We start from the raw sequence: 23,316 nt of genomic DNA, 5'->3' as shown, positions 1-23,316 counted from the left end.
TCTTCCCTGGTGTTTTTTTTATGTCACCTGCTGTGAAATTGTGAAAGGCTTCTGTGACATGATTTGCTGCGACTGCTAATGGAATGGATTACGGCATTTGATGACGCTATATAAAACGATAATAAAATAATAATTACCAGGGTAGATGCCCAGCAGTTCTCCTTTGCGGTGCCTTGGTTTAGAACATCTTAGAAGAGAGAATGAATTGGTTATGTGTTAATTCTGTGCACTGTAGTAGGATACCAGTGCGTATTGTAGTCTAGACTGTACTGATAACTGCTGTGCTTTATTACTTATACATTTTTTTTTTATTTTTTTTTTTCTTTCTTTCTACAGTCTCTTGTAAGCCTGTTCTGTGAGAGCAGCAAGTCATGTCTGTCTCGACTGGACAGAAAAAGGGCTCCTTACGGCAGCGGAAGTGCAGCTTCTGCAGATCAAACCGAGAGAAAGAATGTGGCCAGTTATTGATGTCAAACAACCTGAAGGTGGCAGCACATCACAGATGTATGGTTAGTATGACATCGCAGATGTATGGTTAGCATGACATCGCAGCAGAGCGCGATCAATATGTCTCATTATCCTTTTAGCTTAGAGCAGCAGTTTGCTGGTACTTACAATATATAAAGTGAAATAAATCTGATTATTCAGTAAATCTACATCATCCTCATGTCTGCTTTTTATGAGGCTGTCTCCTGTTTTAGTGCTTTGTAGGTAAGGTCCTTAGTCTCTTCGTAGCTGAAGGATTTTCTGTAACGTACATCTCAAAAAAAAATAATTTCAATGCATTATGGCAGCCGAGGCTCCTCTTTAAATCAGGACCTGTCCCGCTGATAAATAAACTGAACGCTGTCTTGTTCTGCAGCTCTTCTCATCAGCACTAGTATCTTCACAATCCGACAGTGAAAATCTAGGTGGCTTTTCCATAGAAGATATACAGAAGGAGCTGAGGAGGGGCAAAAAGTTGGTAAGTGTCATTACTCTTTGATTCTTGGTGTAACAATGTGGTGGTAAAATACAGGGTAATTGTACAATAGGAATTGACAAAAAAAAATTACGGTTCCTTGCAAAAGTGTTCATTTTTCCTATTTTGTTTCCTTACAACCTGGAATTAAAATGCAACCAATTACCTTCAGAAGCCGCATAATTAAAGTCCACCCATGTGCAATCTAAGTGTCACATGATCTCTGTATATTTACACCTGCTCTAAAAAGCCCCAGAGTCTGTAACACCACTGAACAAGGGGCTCCATGAAGATCAATGAGCTCTCCAAACAGGTCATGGACAAAGTTGTGGAAAAGTACAGATCAGGGTTGGGAGATCATATGTATATAGATCTATTTAGCTTCGTGGAAAAATATTTTTATCCTTGAGCATAAAACAATAACATGGTATTAATTACCACTGGTAAGGTTTTTATAGAAATGTTTTATCCCACAGATGTGTTCCCTGTGCCATTGCCCAGGAGCAACCATTGGCTGTGATGTGAAAACATGCCGGAGGACGTACCATTATCACTGCGCGTTACATGATAAAGCGCACATCCGGGAAAACCCATCCCAAGGAATATACATGTAAGGCCGTACAGCTGTCAGATAGCACTGCTTCCAAATATTTGTCGTTTGCTATTCATATACGTCGCAAGGGATTTACATGATATTTCAAATTCTTTATTGTTCTTTGCGAGGGTTTTAGGCAGGAGTGGGGGAAATGCTGGAAAGTAAGTTTCTAAAAGACATGCTTGTAGTTTATTTTATTATTTTGCAAGATGCAACATGACTGAATAGAAGAAAAATCTAAATCAAAGTAATATTTGGTGTGGTCACCCTTTGCCTTAAAAACAGCGTTATTTTTCTTCTAGGTACACTTATACAAAGTCAGAGATTTGGTAGGCATAAAGTTAGGTGTATGATTATACCAAACGGTGATAATTATCAATTTAATATGTCGGGTAAAACACAATCCGTAACAGAAACAGGTGTGTGGGGGAAATAAAAGTAGGTGAGGAGCAAACAAACCCACTAACAAGGTGGTGAGCGTGCTAAAAACAGTTTAATGTCAAAAGTCGTACACTGTGGCAGTACTGAGCGCAGCAAGGTCTCTCCCAGGCAGACAGGGTTTCCAAATGTTCTGTCCAAGCTATTTTCAAGAATCAAAAATAAATGGTCAGTGTTGAGGACTTTAGATGCAGTGGTTGGCGAAGGAATGCGTGGTCTCCTCGGTGCTAAGAAGTACAGGCAGATGCTTATCCATCATGTAATACTAACAGCGGGGCATCTGACTGGCCCCGAATTTATTCTGCAGCATAACGACCCAAAACATACAGCCAAAGTCATTAAGAACTATCTTCAGTGTAAAGTGATGGTTTGTCCCCTGCAGAGCCCTGATCACAACATTGAGTCTGTCTGGGATCACGCGGAGAGAGAGAAGTAACAACTACCTGCCGAGTTTCTGCAAGTGTACCTAGAAAAGGCAACAAGGGGGGGTCACACCAAAAATGGGTTTAATTTAGCTGAAATCTGTTTGTATTTGGTTAAATATGATATATATGTGGGCGTATTGACATTGTAATGTTCTCTCCACTATAGGATTTTTTGTCGGAAGCATAAGGAACATATGCAAGACCTAGAAGGTAAATATCATTTTATGCAATGAATACTTAGTAATGTACTTTTAGAATAAAAATCCCAGATGACCAAGTTTTTTTTGATTATCTTAATTATATTAAAAAGTGACACACAAAGCTGTGTTTTGTTTTTTCTAAATGTACAAGGTATATTGTGTATATTGGCATTATCCAGATAATGTGAGAGAGAAGGCGCTTCTAACACAAAAGTGCATTTGCCTACCATGTTTTGTTCATGCCTCTCTCCGTCTGCTTTGCGTCAGATGAGTTAGAAGGGTTTGACGCTCAGGAGTTGAGTCCTTCCCCGCACCGCGGACGAGGAAGGGGCTCCCGGGGCAAATCACGGTCCACAAATTCCAGAGGGCAGTCCGATGACAGCAGACTCTCATCGTCACATTGCACGGAAGAAACCGAAAGTAGCTCCAGTGTAAGTTCCACTTAACTAACTTAACACCTAACTTAAGAAGTTTCTTGTAGCTTTTCTCAATAGTTAAGACTGTCCAAAAAAGTTTTACGGCTCAAACAAATTGACGCGGGCCTGTGGGCAGATCATGTATGGCGCAGTCCTTCTATTGAGAGCGATAGAATGAGTCACAGATGCTGTTAGATATGAAGAATACTGTATTTGCTCGATTATAAGACGACCCCCCAAATCTGAATATTAATTTAGGAAAAAAAGAAAAAGCCTTAATATAAGATGACCCTATAGGAAAAAAGTTTTACCAGTAAATGTTAATTCATGTAAACTATTTTTTTTAATAAAAGCTATGATTGAGAAAAATATTTTGGTTTTATTTCCTTCTATTTTCCAACCTGCCCCCCCAGTTATGCACATCTGCCCCAGAAATGCCTTCTACCCCCTATATGCCACTGTGCCCCATGCTATGCCTTTTGACCCCCTATGTGCCACTCTGCCTCCAGAAATGCCTTATACCCCTGTATGCCACTCTGGCATTAAGGGGGTTAAAAGGCATATTATGGGGCAGAGTGGCATATAGGGAGATGTGAGGCAGAGTGGCGTATAGAGCGTTAAAAAGGCATTTCTGGAGGCAGAGTGGCATTAAGGGGGTTAAAAGGCATTTCATAGAACACTCTGCCTCCAGAAATGCCTTATGCCCCCCATTTAACACTCCCCTGCCGCCCCCCCAAACTTACCGGTGCTTCCGACTCCCCGGTGTGCAGCCGGGGTAGCGTGTAGATGTCTACGCGATTCGCGTAGACAACTTGCGCTGCAGCCGGCAGGAGGTGTGGCTAGCAGCGGGGGTTGTCTGCGGCCATCGCGCAGACCTTCCCCGGCTGTCCGATACCGGTGCGGGGAATTCTCTCTGACAGCCGGGGAAGGTCTCCGCGATGGACGCAGACAACCCCCGCTGCTAGCCACACCTCCTTCTGGCTGCAGTGTAAGTTGTCTACGCGAATCGCGTAGACATCTACACACTGCCCCGGCTGCACACCGGGGAGTCGGAAGCACCGGTAAGTGGGGCGGGGGGGGGGGGGGACAGGAGGATCCAGGTCCCCTGCAGCTGCGGGGGATCTGGATCTTAGTCGTCTCATAGTCCGACCTATTTGAGGTCTGATTATAAGACGTCTTATAATCGAGCAAATACGGTATTAGCATTTCAGTGCAGCTAAATTTCCATCAGTAAATAACTTTTCTATATAATGCAAAGCATGGTCTTTTCTGCGTCTGTGGTATTTTTCACTCTTTCTGTTTTGTATTTCCTCCTCACTAGAGAGACCGCTCACCGCACAGAAGCAGTCCGAGTGACACAAGACCCAAGTGTGGCTTCTGTCATGCGGGTGATGAAGAGAATGAGACAAGAGGCAAGCTCCATGTATTTAATGCAAAAAAGGCTGCAGCTCATTACAAATGCATGGTACATATTTTGTTCTTCAATGGCCCTTGTTCTGGAAGAATAATGGGTTTTTGTAAAGGTAGATAAATAGTACAGTGGCTGCCCTTTAATCTGGGTAGAATCCATCCTATAGGGAAGGCATAGTGCATGTCTTTAATATGTATCCCCGATTAGGGGACATGTGGTCACCCTTATTAAGGGCATCGGACAGAAGAGGAATCAGAGTGCGTGGAAAAAAGAAAAGTTTACGCTGAATAAAGTTCAGATTTTTCGCTCAATTTTCTTACCTTATTCCGGGTCCGTGTGGAATCAAAATAAATCCTTATAATTTGGACCTGTAGGGCTGCTAAACATTTTTGCGGGGGGTGGAGGTTGCACACAAAAACATGGAAATCAACTGAATGGTTTATTCAGTCGCTTACTAAACCGCCATTAATGTGAAATTTGTGATGGTTGTCTTTGCAGCAATGTGATTTGGTATTCCTGAGTGGTCTAAGGTGTGTTCTTCTTTTATATATATTTTATGCACAGCTATTCTCATCTGGCACTGTCCAGCTCACAACAACATCAAGGGCGGAATTTGGAGATTTTGATATAAAAACCGTGATCCAAGAAATGAAACGTGGAAAGCGCATGGTAAATGGGTATTCTTTGTCGCTTATCTATGTGTTCCAGCACTCTCTCCCAAATGTGATCACAGCTCGTAAATGCCGCAGAACATTTTTTTTTTTTTTTAAATTGTATAAAATTACATTAAGACATTGCTAACTGTGACAAATTCTTATTTCTTCTGTGCAGAAATGTACACTGTGTGGCCTTCTAGGCGCAACCATAGGCTGTGAGATCAAGGCCTGTGTAAAGACCTATCATTATCACTGCGGGGTGGAGGACAAAGCTAAATATATAGAAAACATGTCACGAGGCATTTACAAGTAAGTTCTCAAAGTTTAAGTAAAATGCGTTGATTGCAAATGTAGAATTCTGGAAACTTCTCAATTATCAGACAAAATCATCTTCCATTATTCTAACTTGTTTCAGACGGGTACATGGCTACAGCGGCTGAACAGTAGTGTTTTATGCTCCTAGTAACTGTTGAGAAATCCCCCAATTCAACATTAATGCTGCTTTTTGTAAACGCCTCACTACTCAGAATCTGGAGGTGGATCTGCTGTAAAACTTCTCGAAGGTCCAACTATAGCCACTCGTTTGATTTTCAGCACTATTCTTTTCACAGCGTGCTTACTTCGTTTTGAAAAATGGTTCGGAAGTGTGCACTAGCGGACTTCTCCTTTTAAATAACACAGCGTAATATATGCGCATTTAACACCCAGATAAATAGCACCCCCGTGTAGTTACCAGATGGTAGGAAGACGGAAACGTTACAAGAAATGTGCTTCCTTGTCTGTCTGTATACAATATAACCTTTTCCATACCCCTGATTCTGTTTGTTCAGACTTTACTGTAAGAATCACAGCGGAAACGATGAAAGAGATGAGGAGGATGAAGAACGCGAGAGCAAAAATCGGGGGAATGCAGCTTGTGGGCACTGTGAAAGCACTCCGCAGCAGCTCAATGGAAATTAAGGGTTCCCGTGGATACGCCATCCGTTTGTGATGAGGGGGAGCAGGCAACTTTTTAAGTTCTGTAATAAATTACTATTTCTCTGAGGCTGTGAAAAGGACTGCATGGGAATGGGGGGAAAAAGATGTATTTTTTCAACTGTTGAATTTTGTAAGTATGAAATGGCAGCGCTTGGATAAATGACATTGACTTGTAATCTGGTCATGTTGTTTTTTTCCCCACCTTCATATTTATATTTTATGAATATTTTATAAGAATGTGCTTTTTTCAATCGGTTGCCTCTTTCCACCTCCAATATTTCCATTTTTATTTCTGCTGTTTAAGGGATCCGTAGTGTCTTCATACAGCCAAGTCAGAGGATTTTGGAGAAATTATAAAACTTGCCTTTTTTATGTTGCCAAAACTCTTGCGTTTTAGAGAATGCTAGTAATAAGATTTGCGCTAGTAATAAAGAAATGTGTATTAGAATATCCATCTTGCAGTTTTGAATGACAGTAAGTTATGTTTGATGATCTCAATGTAACAGGTGAGAACTGAACTAATGGCAATTGATAACTTTTATATGTCTCTAAACTTTTTATATAAACTCAACTTCTCTTTAAGATTTGTTGTCCCATGACATCAACAGCTTGTCGCAAAGAGGAAATGATTGCTTCTAACTTCCCAGACTCCTGAATAACTGGCCATGATGTTATGAATGTAAGCCTTTTCCAAAGTCTGTAAATGTAATGGACGCGGGATGTTAAATTTAGCGCGTGGTTAATATTAATGCATAATATCTAGTGCATTAATAGTATTAACTAATGTGATGACACATTTCACACCGACATTTCAGAGAGAGAGGGGACCGTGAAAGCGCATTACTCCATGGCATACCGTATCGCAGGTGAAGGCCGCTGATGCCTTCATCCCTAGCAGGCTCTTTTGGAAAACTAGAGTTGCTTTTTAGCTGGACTGGGACTTGGTGATAGCACTTAAAGCCCAAAGCCGTAGCTCAAGAAGAATAACCTGTCTTGGCATTTCAATTTTTTATTTTTTTTTAAGCACAAATTGTTCGTAGTTCCATTAACAAGAGCTTATCTAAAATAAATCGGCACTACATCCAGTAAAGAATTGCGCTCTACCTACCGTGATGAAGCAATAGCTTGCTTGTCTGTAATCCATGTGGATTATATTCATTGTTTCGGTAGAAAATGCTCCATGCTCGGTTAGGAGACTGCAGTCTGTAAAGCAGATCGGTCAGCAGTAGGTAAGAGGCACACGGTGTTGGCTTCGTTGGTCATTTCTACCGGTACTAAACCATTTATTTTACAAAGGTACAAATAACCGTGCAGCCAGGACAGGCATCAAAGGAACCATCGTACTGGTCGTACTCATTGAATGTTATGTGACTAATTTAAGAAGTTGGTATTTTTATGTTTACCAAAGTTGCTTTACTACACATTCTGTTGTGTGTAATCTTTAAAATCTGAGGCTGTTTGAATCTGTAATTGTCACAGACAGAATAAATTCCAAAAAATGGAGTTTACTTTGCGTGTAGTGGTATCATTTAGAAATGCTGTAACCGGAATTATTTAGTTTATAGGCTATAGTGGAACTAAAAACTCAGTTGAAGTTCCAGTTCTATACAATTGTATCTTCCTGCGGTTAGTGCAGCGATACTTAATTATTTTGCCATACTTGGAAATTGTCAAAAGCTTTAGTTATGTACAACACACTTCATTTCAGTTACAACTCTTTAGTTTTAAACAAATGTCCTTAAATGCATGTTAGCCTCTTGATAGTTTAAATCAGATCTTTAACAAATTATCTGGATGATGTCAAAGTTTTTTTTGTTTTGTTTTTTTTAAATGTTTTTTTCATTCGTTTTTTTTTCCCCCTAAGTTTTAAAAAAGGCTTTTTTTTTTTTTTTTTTTTTTTTTTTTTTTTTTTACCTTTTTTAAAGAACTCTTTTGAAGCACAATATTTGAGTGCTTCTACATATAAATATTAGGCTATTCTGACATTTTGGTTCTGAACAACAAATTGTGAACCTTATTTTAATGGCAAATTATACACTTAGCTAGCTTAACTACAGCTAGCATTGCTTACTTTATGAGCACTGTTACAGCTTTGCATTGCTTGGTTTCTTGATGAGAATTCTAGTGTTTACATCTTGCGTTGTTTAGGGTACGCAAGAAGTGCAAAACTGTCTTTAGGGCAAAGTAAAGCAGCCACAGACGTACAATGACACCATCTAGAAAGCCACCACTAAAAAAATTCCCAAGAACTTCCTCAACAGCCTTCGCAAGGTATGAAAATCCTAAATAAAGGTATCGCATTTATTTTACAATAACTGAAGCTTTGCCATTCCGTCATTACTTTCACGAGCGTTTGTGTTTAATGGCGTGGGCTTTGTGTTGGTTTCCCTGTGATGGAAATAAAGCACCGGGAGAGCATATAGGGGCTTTTACAGGAATGTACTTGCCCGGCACTCTCGATTTATCAGCATTGTTTTCTGAACCCCTGATGTCAGGCGGTAAGTCAGTGGAAAGGCAGCTTGAAAATGGGGCAGGACAGTTAAGTGAATATTGTTTAGTTCCCTAATCAGTAGAACCAAAAACCTGATTCTACTGGGTTCAGAGAAACAACATAATGTAGGGAGTCCTAAAATGTACTTGCCACAAGCTATGCGTGTCTTGCGCCTCACAGCCCCTGGTCTGCTGGGATGGGACCTTCCCAAATTCTCAAAGAGAAAAGTATCAGAATCCATGTCTTTCAATACTTGGGGAAGGCGCTTCATTCAGTAGGTCCGCCACCATTCACCAACCTAATTATTAAACGCAAGTCTAACTAGGACGTGGAAGAACCAAGGGATTAAAGGTTGTACCGCTCGCATCGTAATGCTATTGCTTAGGTCCTATTGATGACCCTGTAAACACTATGTAACATCTCTCCCTACCTGTCTACCCTCATACTGTTCCTAAATGTTCCTGTTACAGTGTTTTTTAACAATTCTCAAATACATTGTAAATGTCAAATGTATGTTTGTTTTTTAATATATTTACAATACAAGCCGCTACTTTATAATATATATTGTACTGATTTGTTATATTTTGTCTGCAAAGTGCCTTACAATGTAAATAATTGTATTTGTACATTCTTGACAAGCATCTTGAGGCTAGTGACATGTCATTGTTTCTGTGTCTGTAATTGTAGCTTTACTAGCTAGGCATGACAAACTTATTTATACGAAGTATGTAACATTTACATGCATTAATTCTCTCATTTGTTTTAGAGATGTGTGGAAATAATGAATATACACACACACACACACACACACACACACACACACACGCATTTGTCATGTAGACTTCTACTTGTGATTGCTAAAGCTCCATGCTGGAACAACATTTACTGTTATACAGAAATATTTGACGTTATTGGTACCCGTAGATAAACCAGTGACGATTCTTTGGGGTGAAATACCACATATTCCTTTGCTATACTATATATGTGAACTGTGGTAACAAACTTTTTTTTTAATTAAAATTACTACAAATCCTTTACAATGTTTATTTTATTCCTGCTATTCATATGTTTGTGCTTCATGCTGAAAAGGTTAAGTATGTGTATGTAACTCTAACATACCACCCGCTGTTATAAGAGAGAGCTCAAAACATTTTATTATATAAAACCACTAAATTGACGGTGTTTCTTTTAGGATCTGTAACCGCCATGAGATTGTGGGGGTCTCTTTTATAGACTTTCTGTAACAAGGTGAACTTTGATTGCAGTTTACCCAAAGTATGGCCGTGCGTTGCCTACAAGCAGGTTGTATTTGGACATTATTTTTATTATGGTAAAACATGGTTGCTCACGTTCAACCAGGCAGTATGTACTTACCATAGATCTAGGGCAAGGGCTGATTTAACACATCATAAATATATATATATTTCATGCTGTGTGTATGGTGCCACGATATGGTGATAAATCTTTTCAACCCTACGGTGCCCGGTGCCGTCGGGTGACTCCAAGCTAGAATTAATCCGCTACATAAAAATAGGAAAACGTTAACTGAAAACCTTTTGGTAGGATTTGCGTTTTAGAAAATCAGCAAAAAAACTTCTGGTCCTAGATTCAGCCATGAAGGTTTTATATTCTATAATTCTATAGCTTGCACATCTTGCTGTTTCTTGAGAAATATTCCTCATGTGGGGGGGTTCAGTGTGGGCAACGACAGCACATTTGTTAAAAGCAGCCTTATATTCTCGGATGAATGCCGCAGTTATTACTTTATAATAATGAGACAACCTTTTCACCGTGGGTGGTGGTGGTTTGGACACATTGGTTTGGTTGAATGTAATATGTCTAGTTGGGTTTGGGGTAGAACCTGTGGGATTCAGAAGGATGTCCTGATAAAAGAAACGTTCGGGGTATCTGGTAAGACAAGCCTACAACACATACTCCACGGAATGAGAAGTCTGTGTAATGAGGTGGGTTTGCTGGCCACGTGTAAAGGATCAAGAACCGTTTGAGCGTCAACTGGAATGTGACCCTCGTACGTTTCTAAAAACAGGAACCTCTTATAAAAGGCATTGCTGGCTCAGTGACAAGTGAGAAGCAAAACGACTCCCAGAACAGCACAACATCTGAACGTACTTTATTAGCGTCGTCTTCTGAAGAACCTGTTGGCTTTGGAGAAGCAGGAGTGGAGACTTAGTCTCCAGCAGCAATGTTAATGCCAGAACAGCGTGAAAAATAAAACACGAGTGTAGTTAGTGAGTGGGTTTGCATGCAAGCAGGGAACAAGCAATTGTTATATATTGGCAAGCTGATTATTTCTTTTCAACTGTTGTCATGGCTCGATAAAGACCATAAGGTCGAAACGTTGCCCGTGTTGCTAAATTAAATATACCAAACTGAACTGGTGCTGAGCGACTTTATCTGTGAGTGTGACCCTTGCTAAACCTTAGAGTTCAAAAACTGCATAGTTGACATAACCTTATCTAATGATAACTATATTTAAATAGATATTAATCATTGACCTGTTTCTTAGTGAATGTGAACTCATCTTTCTCAATTCAAGCCTATTTCCTACATTCACCAGGCAGGTCCATTCACGAGGACTTTCTTGAAGGAGAAGACCCACATAGTTTCTTTCTTGTGTTTTAAATACATTGTTGCACCCGGTAATGCGATGCAGCACTGCCTTCCTTTCACATGCTTCCAATCAACTTTGTTTTGCAGATCTGGAGGTCGCCTTTTATGCTCTTCCCTATAGAAAGATTCTCGGGATGATAAAGACCTCATTATATTGTTCATTACAAGGCAGCATGGTTAGAACCTATATATATGGACAAAACTATTGGGACACCTGACCATTACACCAACAGGGACTTTTATGACACCGCATTCTAATCACGTAGACATTAATATGTAGTTGTTCGCCCTTTTTGCAGATATAACAGCCGACACTCTACTGGGAAGGCTTTCCGAAAGATTTTGGAGAGTTTCTGTTGGAATTTATGCCCGTTCATTCAGTAGAGCATTTGTGAGGTCAGCACTAATTTTGGACGAAAAGGTTCTTCCACACCAAACTCATCCAACTTAATGGAAGGGTTAAGTGTAGAAGAACTAGACAAAATTGTTGGTCTAAAAAGTGACATCTTGCTTGTGAATGCATTACTTTCAGAAATATCCTTTTGTCATTGTTTCCATTTTAATAAGCTGAAAAATATATATATATATATATATATATACCGATCACCCATAACATGACCATGGACAATAATCTTGTTATCATGGCCCCTGTCAGTGGGGGGGGGGGGGATATTTTAGGCAGCAAATGAACATTTCGTCCCTGTAGTTGACACATAAGAAGGAGGAAAAATGGGCAAGCGACTTTAACAAGTTGTGATGGCTAGATGAGTAAAAGCATCTCTAAAACTGCAGCTCTTGGGGGGCTCCTGGTCTGCAGTGGTCAGTCACTATCAGAAGTGGTCCAAGGAAAGAAAAGCAGTGAACCGGCGACAGGGTGATGGGCGGCCAAGGCTCATTAATGCACGTGAGAGGCCAACACTGGCCTGTCTGATCAAATTTAACAGACGAGCGCCTGTAGCTCAAGTTGCTGAAAAAGCTAATGCTGGTTTTGATAGAAAGGAGTCAGAACACACAGAGTGCATCGCAGTTTGTTGAGTATGGGGCTCGGTAGCCGTAAACCAGTCCGGGTGCCCATCCTGACCCCTGTCTGCTGCCGAAAGTGCCTACAATGGGCACGCGAGCATAAGAACTGGACCACCGAGCAATGGAGGAAGGTCACGTGGATGGCCGGGTGCGTCGCTCACCTGGAGAACGCACGGCACCCGGACGGATCCATGGAGACCCCAAATCAGAACTTACAGAACTTTAAGGATCTGCTGCTAACGTCTCGGTGCAGATACCACAGCGCAGCTTCAGAGGTCCAGTGGAGTCCAAGCCTCGACGGGTCAGGGCTGTTTTGGCAGCAAAGGGGGGACCTGCACAATATTAGCCAGGCAGTCCTGTTGATCAGTTTGTATATATATATATCTTACACTCTAAATTCTTTAACAGTCTAATATTAGTGTATTTGTGTTATTGCTGACACATATAGTTTTTGAGCGATCATAGCACTTTGCACGGTTTTCTTATTTTACTTTCCAGGGTCACTTCGATAATTTCCATTTTTCTTAACACATCCCCGGCAGCTCTGCTCACCTTTCCTCCCTGCAAATCCAAAAAATAACTGCGTTATATCCTGTTCACCCATTGTACAGCGCTGCAGAGTGTGATGGCGCTATATAAATCCATATTTAATAATAATAATAATAATAACTGTTGCTTTTTGTTATTACTGGATTGGAGTCTATCCCTGGGTCAGAAATGTATGACAGAGAGGTTCCGTGCCCTGAATACACATCATCATAGTAATTAATAATAATAATAATAATAAGACCGGCCCGGAGGGTGGGGGGCACACGGGTGACACACGGGGGCAGGAGCCGCTCGGCACGCAGGACTCTGCCCCTTTCCTCTCCCCCTCCCCAGGAGCTCGTGAAATTAATGGGCAGGTTCCAGCTCCTCCCCGTGTCCTCGGCAGGCGGCCCCCAAGCCATGTGTATGAGCTGCAGGCTGCGGCCTTCCTAGTGTTGCTGGGTGCACGTCGTCACCCGGCTCATCGCTCTGCCGCTCCCGGACCCGACACCCGGACAGTGAGTGCCCGCTGCAGCAGCCATGGCGAGCCCCTGCATTGTGGTGAGTGATGGCTGGCCCGCCGCAGCCTCTTGGGGGCGGAGGGGCAGGTCCCAGGGATGGGGGGGGATGGGGGGGGAGAGCGGATGACGGGGTCCTGGAGCCTGAGGGAGTGACAGGTGGTGGGAGACACACAGGTGGGGTAAATAATATCATGTACCTCCCGGACTTTATATGAATGGTGTCACCGGGCTCCATGGCAACGGCAAAGCGGTAGCCCCGTGTGTGGAGGACAGGGTGTGAGCGGGAGAACGGGCACCGCATGGTCTGCGGGAGGACGAGCGTGATTTGGGGGCGCACAACCTGTGGGGGGATGATTTAGGGGCACATGGTCTCTGGGGAGGGTGATTTAGGGGGTATGTGGTCTCTGGGGAGGGTGATTTACGGGGCACATGATCCTTGGGGAGGGTGATTTACGGGGCACATGGTCCCTGGGGTGGGGGTGATTTAGGGGGCACATGGTCGCTGATGTGGGGGTGATTTAGGGGGCACATGGTCCCTGGGGAGGGTGATTTAGGGGGCACTATGTGGAGTGGAAGGAGATGAATTTAAGGGGCAGGCACCGCATGTTGTAGGGGAGGGAGAATTACTATGGATCGCTCATACAGCAGCGGATTCTGCAGGGCCCCCCCACGCCCCGCACGTTATTATTAACTGTAAACTTAGCTTTGGTGACTTCAACATGGGCGTCAATCACACTAATTCTATATTAAAGCAACCCTACGGGGGCCACGTCCATCGTGCTGGATGGGAACCTACACATGTCCAGAGCCCCTGGAAAAACAGCTCTAACACCAGTGTGACCCGGTGTGTTGGAAAAGGGTCCGCGTACATCTTATGGAAAGGAGTTCCATGGGCTGAGCTGCGTTTGGGTGTAAAATGAACAATAGTTACAGGCTGTCATAGGGATAGGCCATCCCAGTCGGACAGCTTGGTGTGTGACCTGCTTGGAACGGGTTTAAACCATTATCTGGGCCGATGATCATATGTTCCATCATCTAGGACAATGGCAAAAGCCGTGTTCATGTCGGCTCCCGCCGGCGTGTATTAATCGAGAGCGTTTGCGCTGGGTTGCCTGTTGGCCGGTCGTTTATTAGTGATATCGGTTATTCTTCTGGCAAGCGTTTGAGACCCTGCCACGGTCAGGCTAGCATTTGTTGGATTTTTGTGTTGTGGTCGGGCAGTATGTCATTAAGTAGATATTTGTTCCTTGAAGCAGAAGAGCATCTCGGTAACGTTTTGCGTGGGATATCCTTTAGTGATTTACCTGCAGCAGATCCCGCGTGGCCATTTGTAGCCGGACTGAAGTCTCCGATGGTCAGTACTAACCAGAGCTGACGCCAAAAGCACCATGCGTGAAGCCGGAGTGTTCTCACAAATAAATGTGCCTAATGTGATTTTTGTGGCAAAACGCGGCTTGCTTATAGACTTTTAATGCAATTTAAGGCATAGATACTAAAGTGATTACTTTGTGCGACACCATCGGGTGCAGTGAACTAACTACATAGCCGAGGATGACCCGTGGGAAACAGAAATAAACCATTAAGTATTTAAGACTTTTCGTGCGACCAATACTATAAATGTTTTCCTTATAGTATTAGGGCAATAAGTGAAGAATACAGAGTATGGTGGGAGCCCCCCCTTTAATTCTGTTTCTAGACGCTATCTTGGAGGTGGGAGGACGTTGCAGGTGTGGAAGTTCAGGTGTGATACGGTTCAAGGTCATCTCTTCTGCGCGTTGTGTGACGGTTTCCTGGAGCCAGGTGATCCGTGAATTCATGCACATTTGCTACATTTTAATAATATTCTGCAAGAGAATTCGTAACGCATGTTTTAACGTGGAGCTCCAGCAAATTTGCTTTTATTACTAGTATCCAATCAAAAATGTTTTTCCCCCCCAAATATTTTTTAAAACGGTTCTAGTTATTACGTTATGTTTTTAGGCAGCTGCCTTTTAGTCATTTGTAAGTTTGTTCTTGCTCTGTTATCTCAGCCCAATCTTACCAGACAAACGCCCCGACTCCTTATCATGCTAATTTATGGAAAACAATAGAATGCCTCTGTTTTAGTCACCCAGATGGATGCTTACTAATAAGTAAGTCAGTCAGTCTAGGGGGGGATGGATTTTATAGCTTTGCCATAAAGCGACGCTCAGTGTGGTATCTGTGCAGGGAAAGTCATCCAAAATATCACATGACTAACAACAATGGCGGCCTCCAGGACTGCCGATAAAGAACATTTATGTGAACAAAACGAGATGAAGCCAGATGGTGGTCGCCCTTTATGACTGTGTACAGTGCTGTTTTATACTGTTTTATACTTCCCGGTGGAAGTTTCCCATAAATTGCTGTTTAAAAATAAATAAATTATAAAATAAACATATTTAAAATCGCCGTGTGAAGGAAGCTTCCTCTTCTCTTATAAATATAGAAATGTTTTCCTTCCTAGTGGGCTCTCTGATTTCCGTGACGTTAGTAGCCGTGTCATGGGGATTTAGGTTTAATATCCATGACAGGCAGTACTATTCCGTGTGTTTTGTGCCGGCACGTTGTAATGTTCCCTGGTTACCGGAGAACGCATCTTGACAAATAGACATCCATAGTGAAGCTTGACTTTGCGCGTTTTGGATTCAGGGAGGACGTTTTAGGAACGATGGTGTTGGCACTGTATGAAATTATTTTATTTGCGCTGTAGGTGTTGCCTCTCAGCAGATCACAATTTGTCATGTTTAGGGAAAGCATAGTCGCAGAATGTTTGCAGCTAAAATTCCTGATATAGGATTTCCCAATTATTTTTATAGATTGCATAAATATAGAAGTGTCCCGTTCCACAATCTATTTCGGTCTCCTACATAGAAATCAGGAGTTTGTAATTCCATGCAGTAGTGCATATGTAGGTTTCAGGTGTGTGTGTGAATGAATGAATGTATGTATGTATATAAACGTGTGTGTATATATACAGCCATCGTATGCATTAAAGTTCTGAAGATAGCCGGATTGCCTCTGTAACTGTTGATCTCATGTGTTTGGTTCTGAAAGGGTTATATGGCGTCTGGTTCCGGAACACTCTTGTGTCTGTTGCTTCCTCCACAATCCGTTTCCTGTCGTCAGCCGCTTCCTTTTTTTGTGCGAGAGATGTGAACCACGTGGTGTGGAACACAGAATGATGTGCTTTGCATTAAAAGGATGTGTTTGTCGCTCTGATGGGAGAAAGGACTTTATGACGGAGCGTAAAAGTACGTTAATTTTATAAACCCTGTCTCTGTCTCTCTCCTTTCCAGCTTGATGATGAGGAGCAGGGATATGACCTTGATTTGTTCTGTATTCCCAAACATTATGCAGCCGACTTGGAAAAAGTCTACATTCCGCATGGACTTATCATGGACAGGTCAGTATACATAGTGTTTTTTATATATATATATATATATATATATATATATATATACGCTTGCTGTCCGTCCTGTTAGCCAAACTACTACATACTGGCTCTATATGTGGAGCTGTTGCTATGGAAACCAACGCCTCAGCTGATTGCTTCACGTATTGAACTAACTGCTGCCATTATGAATATGACAGAGAATTATTGGCGTTACGTTCATTGATGTATTTGTTGTGAGCCAAGATACCATTTAATGACTCTTCATACAGCTGTAGAAAAGCACATCGCTTGCATGTACCCCCAAGTTACGTTTGAAGGGTTATGTGAGATGATTAAATTTACCCAATCTAACAATACAGCCTAGTTGGATGAATTAGTACCAAACATCAACGTCTCTTGGTCATTGAAATATCAAGCTGGCTCTTAAATATTTTCTAGCTCCTATATCATTCTGAAATGATGGCGTGTTCATTTTTTTGTAATGATATTAATTTTTACCATTATACTCCATTTTAGAACATGCAGAGTATGGTTAGTGTGTTCTCCTGGACTTGGAACAGCATTGGAGTGATATATATTATCCTGGGAAAAAGTTAAGCGTTACGAGTGAATTGGGCAAACTCCAGAAAGTCCAAGAGACTAACAGATTATCTCACGCTGTGATTGGCTCTGCCAGGCTCATGATGCGTACACGCTATGGGACTATGTCATCATATGACTCTTGTTACATGCCTCAGTAGAGGTGGGAAAAAAAGACCCCATCGTTTTGTGGATACAGTGTCTGCTTTACTGAATAACAGCAAATACATTTATACAATATATTTTACAGTATATTACCTGATTTTAATGATATTTTCCTCATCTCATATGTCTGTTTATTGCGCAGTATGTATTTGTTTGTATATACAGCATGTGTCTCCACCTGTGCTGATGTTATGTTTATAGTAAGTTAATGTCATTGAATGTTTTTGATGTGCGTGGCCACCATTCAGTAGCAAAAGCCGGAGGGCCAAGGACTATTAAATGAATGCAGGTCGGGTCTCCATGTTCTAAAATCTAATAATCACTTATGCTATCACTCAAATGTCACCCAAAGATTATCTGCGATATATGTCCCTAGTGAAGCAGATTCTATGTTAGTAAGTGCATCTGTTGATTAAGTCTAACTGGTGTTAGCGTGCACACCTGGATTCAACGGGATAAACAGGAATTGCTTTATTTCAATCCTGTGTGAAGGTTTGTATTCCTTCTGTACAAATCCATCCCATTTCCACCGTATCTGTACATATAATGAGCATCTACACTATGTGTTCCTTATATCGGGGGCATCACTGTTACTGCCACTGGCCCTCCAGAACTAAAAGAAATCAGAATATTTTATTTTTTTTTTCACTTGAGGGAACCTCTGGTCAGTGATGGTTCCTGTTTATAGAACTGTTAGTGAAGCTCCACATTTAACCTGTTCTTAAATCACATCAACAGGACAGAAAGGTTAGCAAGAGATATCATGAAGGACATGGGAGGTCACCATATTGTCGCTCTGTGCGTGTTAAAAGGTGGCTATAAATTCTTTGCCGATCTGCTGGATTATATCAAGGCGTTGAACCGGAACAGCGACAAGTCTATCCCTCTGACCGTAGACTTCATTAGACTGAAAAGTTACTGTGTAAGTACCCCTTCGCCTGCGAGAAATGGATTTTATGCAGTACAGAGAATCGTGACAAAGCCCTGCTTAATGCAAGAGTCTGCCTTAGATATATATACCTTCCGGTTTGGGCGGAGCTCTGGGAAGGATAGTCTCGGCGCGTCGTGACGCCTTCTCATTTGGTTGGTGTAGACCTCTAGTGGCTAAAATGAAAATTACAGTTGTTTTTCGAAGTGTAGATTCAATACATGTATTTTCTCACTCTCATAAATGCTTGAAATACTTTTCGCGTGACACCCCGGGGCAGGTGAGCCTTTCTCAGATTCTGAAGTGGGGGTAGGCCAGTCTCCCTGGTCATCATGATCTGGTTTGAGCGCCATAAGGGGCCGCATCAGCACAGGAGCTCAACTCCGATACCCCTTGCACTGGCAGATGTCACCAGAGAGCTGCGCATGCGTAAAATAAAAAAATACAAACAGGGATAGTAAGGTTGCGGTGAAAGTGACAGTTTGCTTAGTGGAGTGGAGAGGGCTCCAAAAATAATTACATCTGCTTCCCTTAATCGTGAAAGTCGCTAAATAAAGTGCCTTTGCTGTCTGCAGGTGCGACTTAAGTCTTCCACTTTCTAGTAAATAGAGAGACTTTCTGATATTTAAAAGTACAGCTTATCCTTCACAAGCAAGACCCGGGGAACGATGTTCATAGACTTCATAGATTTATGTGCGCTGCTTGACTTTTTTCATTTCTTACAGAATGATCAATCCACTGGGGACATTAAAGTTATAGGTGGGGATGACCTCTCCACTTTAACAGGCAAGGTATGCAAATACTATACATGATATATATGATCAGTCTGCCATCTGTCAAATGTCTTTAAGATGACTAAACTGGCATTTTAGGGAAAAGCAGAATGATTTACTCCAATATGGCAGCAGTACAAAAAAAATAATTGCAATAATTGCTTATTTCTTATATATGTTGTGTAGGTACTAACATGCTGTCCGTATTTCTCTCTCACTATTTATAGAACGTTCTCATCGTTGAGGTGAGTATTTTTCTCCATGGTGTCTATAGATACTGTACTTTGACGGACGGTCGCACATGCAAATTAGAGATGGATTGATTTGCATCCCGGCGCTGATTAGCGTGTGCGGAGGGTTAGTTGAGTGAAGTTCTGGGCAGTCCAGCTTTCGGCTGCTCTTGTGGTTTGGTGTTTTTGGAAAATGGATATAGCTTTATTAATGAAAGCGAAGGTGGTTTTTTTTTTGTACATTTTATCCGGCCAACATAGTAAAGTAAGTGAAATGAAGTAAAGTTATGTGAGGAAACCACGTTCACGTCCGTGCAGCTTCAATCTACGCTTATTCTCTATCCCAGGATATCATCGATACTGGAAAAACAATGAAGACTCTGCTAGCCATGCTGCAGAAGTACAACCCGAAAATGGTTAAAGTAGCCAGGTAGTTGGACTGTTTTGATATTTTGCCATTTTCTTTCTGCAGCAAAAAAAAGTTTGCTTTTAAGGCATATTTGGGCAAAAGGCTGCCCTCCAGCTGTTAATGAACTACAGTTTGCTCGTCGTTGTGACGGCTGTCGCTGCTTCTTCCTGTTTAGTTCCTTTAAAGTATAGCAGAAAATATTTTTCTGTGTAATTGTATTGAAATATCAGCTGAAATATACATTTCTCTCTCTATAATATATATATATATATATATATATATATATATATATATATATATATATATATACACACATACAGTATCTTTCATAGCATTAAATAGCGTGTCAACTGATGAACTTTTAATTATGAAGATTCTAGATTCGTGTCTTGGAGTATAACGCAGAGCTTACACTCCGTGTGGGTTTAGTAGACTGGATGCTCTGATTAAGCAGAGAAACATAATCATTGTGTAACTTGTATAGATAAGGGAATGAAGATTTATGTGTAGAATGTGAAATCGGATGCATTTTGGATTAAATGATAGAAATCTGGTAACTTGGATGAAAATAACCAACGGACGAGAATTAGTCGTTTCTGACTCCATCGTCCCACTTAGTCTTATTTTTTGTGTGTTTATAAAAATGCTGTGAATAAGGAACACGATTCTACTTTGTATTCTCGCATTGCCCTTCTTTTACTGACCTCGGTACGGATATACCGTAATACTAACGATAGGTTGGTGGAATGAGGGAGTCTGGTCTGAGAGAACCGCACTCGTGCAGTTAGTAGGACCCGATTTCATACATTCTATAGGAAACATTTTCAATTTTTTCTGCTTATTACTTACTTTATTTTTTCTGTCTCCAGCCTTCTTGTTAAGAGAACTCCTAGAAGTGTGGGATACAGACCTGATTGTGAGTACAAAGCAAGTGAAGAACTATTAGCAGACCATATGATGACCGATTACAATAGTTTGATCACGTATTAGTAGCCAGAGGCCCATAGGGCAGGGATCTGGTACTTGTATTCTGTATCTCGTGCCGGCAGTCTGGGGTCTGTATGTACTTTCTATACGTGGTGCTGCTTAACGCTGGATTTTGTGGGCGATGACATATAGTTATTGAAATCGTTGCCGTGTTTGATGTTCTGATTTTCTTTTGCAGTCGTAGGGTTTGAAGTGCCGGACAAGTTTGTCGTGGGATACGCCCTGGATTACAACGAGTACTTCAGAGACTTGAATGTAAGTGGCGCATGTCCGCGTCTTTCTCGTGTGCTTTTGTTTTAATGCCTCCTGGTCAGCCTCGCTATTAAAGCAAACAAACGTGTCTGGGGTTTCTGAGATGGAGATGTGTGAAGTTAGCTCAGCGGGATGAATAGTAGGAGAGGAGAGCAGAACTGGACTGGGGGTCCTCCGAAGACCCCTTCAAATGAGGGGGGGGGCCCTTGTGTTTTTAGGGCTGCTCAAAATGCCGCTGTGATGCTTAGCAGTTACATCTGAATTGTATTTATGTTTGCAATAATCCCTTTAATGCTCCATCAGCCTTCCATCTGCGACTTTGCCTTTCCACCCTCCGACCCCAATCATATGGCATGTTAACCTATCGTCTGCCAGGAGGGTTTCCATTGGTCTCGATGTTAAACCCAGCGGCCATCGGACAATGCATTGTGAACTTCTGTTCATAGACCCAGCACTGCTGACAGGTGTCGGCGCCTCTTCATTTTATGGATTAGCTGGACCAAGTTGAGTTTGGTTCCTAGGAAAAAAAGGTTATTGCTGCCTCTTTCCCATCAGGTAATATTAAGCAATTACGCTTACGACAACTTTACCTTCGGATGCTGGGAAAAAATAAGAGTCAAAGTAATGACTGATAATGATAAACACAGAGCGATGCATGATGTACCATGTCATCTGAGCGTAATCTGGGTGACGGCAGCTGTTTGGGGAGTGTGTTCATGTAGGAAAGGTGGCTGGATTTATATAGCCGCCTTTACTGTGCGTTGGGGGCAACCGCAGTGTCCTTCAGGAAGGGCCAAGTTGCCCCTGTATAAAGGATTTGTATCTATCTGAATGCATGTTGTGTGTAGCCTCTGCTAGCATATGGTATTGGAGTTTTATTTTTAGCTTTCCAAGGTAATAACTGTTAAAAAAAAAAAATAAAAAAAAATTTTATGCTTTTGTAACCTGTAATAATTTATTTATTAATTTATTTTGTAATTTCTTCTTTTCTTTTTTAGCATATTTGTGTGATCAGCGAGGATGGGAAAGAGAAATACAAAACATAGAAACCTGTGTCGCATTTTAATCTGCCGATCCCTGCTCCCACGGCTTTGGCGGATCGGCTGCTCCCCGACCCTAATGCTCCATATTGCATGAAAGAAGTTACCACCACCTTCACCAGCTCACACTTCCATTCTTAAATCCATAGATGAGACTTAAAGGAACCTAAAGGATAAATAATTAAATCCCGATTAGCTTTTAGAACATGTTTCCTGATCACGGCATAAATCTTGTAATGCTTTCTTCATGTCTATATGTATCTATACTACTTGCATTGAGCAGCATCCCAACCACCGAACGTGTTAAAGTTTGGAGACCTTTCAGAATGTGACGCTTCTGCTTTCATATTGGCCGTATTTTCTAAATTATTGAGGAAGATGATGAAAAAATGAAAGGAAATCTCTTTAAAGGAATATGGTATCCTAAAAGTTACTAAAATTATATTTCTAATGTAATTATCCCCAAAAAACATAACTAACATAGTGGTAGTTGGTTCAGCCCTCTGTTTTTTACGGCTGACGTTTACTGCGGATTTTCATTTAACATGTAATCGGGAGCCTCTGACGTTACTGAACATCCGATGGGAGCTTCTGCTAGAAAATGAAGAGGCAATTCGGTGGCATTTCTTTCTTTACGTTATCAGGCTGTTCGCTGTGATGATTTAAAGTGACGGTGTAACGGCCCCAACAGCCTCGTTAAAGAAGAACATGTGTTAAAGTACCTAAATATGCGTTCTTAAAAGAGAGGGAGAAGCTGCTGTACTGCTTTTCGGTGATCCATGTCTTGCCACTGATTGGCTGCTTCAAGTATCCAATCAGTAGAAAGGAAAGCGCTACCATTGATATTAACGTGAGTACTTTCTGTGCATGCGCCAAGCGTGACAGTAAGTATATCGCATTTACAGAGATATGTTCAGCTGAGCGCATCTCATGATTGGAAAACAGCTGGGCTAATTCATATGGGGGACTGCAGAAGCCCCCTTCATGCGCAAGGCTCACCACAAACCGTTAAAGGGAGTATGCATCTGATTAATGCACCCACACACGAAATTAAAGATGGTTTTTTTTTAACCCCGTTGTTGCTGGGCTTCACCCCAGGTATAGTCACCAGGTAAACGGGTATATCTGGACTCTTCCCTTGAGCTTTTCTGACAGTAACAAAGATTGCGTTTCGTTTACTCTCGAATACTATGCACTGATGGCGTTTTATTCCTGCCTACACTTTTTTTTCCTCTCTAAACAAAAAATCTTAAAAATGTCATTA

At 41.6% G+C, this 23,316-nt stretch overlaps 2 protein-coding genes across 2 annotated transcripts; both read left to right on the top strand.

The window, feature by feature from the left end:
• The first annotated feature begins 371 nt into the window (after nucleotides 1–371).
• LOC149298212 (PHD finger protein 6-like) lies at nucleotides 372–6,062 on the top strand. The gene is made up of 9 exons (XM_089487783.1): nucleotides 372–509; nucleotides 863–964; nucleotides 1,438–1,571; nucleotides 2,586–2,629; nucleotides 2,887–3,050; nucleotides 4,357–4,500; nucleotides 5,011–5,115; nucleotides 5,278–5,411; nucleotides 5,933–6,062. Exons 1-9 carry the CDS (start codon nucleotides 372–374, stop codon nucleotides 6,060–6,062), a joined length of 1,095 nt encoding a protein of 364 aa, XP_089343909.1.
• A 7,231-nt stretch (nucleotides 6,063–13,293) lies between these two features.
• On the top strand, nucleotides 13,294–22,058 carry HPRT1 (hypoxanthine phosphoribosyltransferase 1). Its single transcript, XM_089487716.1, has 9 exons — nucleotides 13,294–13,314; nucleotides 16,592–16,698; nucleotides 18,172–18,355; nucleotides 19,087–19,152; nucleotides 19,362–19,379; nucleotides 19,712–19,794; nucleotides 20,643–20,689; nucleotides 20,939–21,015; nucleotides 22,011–22,058. The coding sequence occupies exons 1-9, from the start codon at nucleotides 13,294–13,296 to the stop codon at nucleotides 22,056–22,058; spliced, it is 651 nt and encodes a 216-aa protein (XP_089343842.1).
• The last annotated feature ends 1,258 nt before the right edge of the window (nucleotides 22,059–23,316 follow it).

The sequence above is a fragment of the Sceloporus occidentalis genome, unplaced genomic scaffold, assembly GCF_023333645.1.
Source record: "Sceloporus occidentalis isolate IW3139 unplaced genomic scaffold, rSceOcc1.0.p SCAF_34, whole genome shotgun sequence".
NCBI classification, from domain to species: Eukaryota; Metazoa; Chordata; class Lepidosauria; order Squamata; family Phrynosomatidae; genus Sceloporus; species Sceloporus occidentalis.
This window is presented reverse-complemented; position numbering and strand designations above follow the sequence as displayed.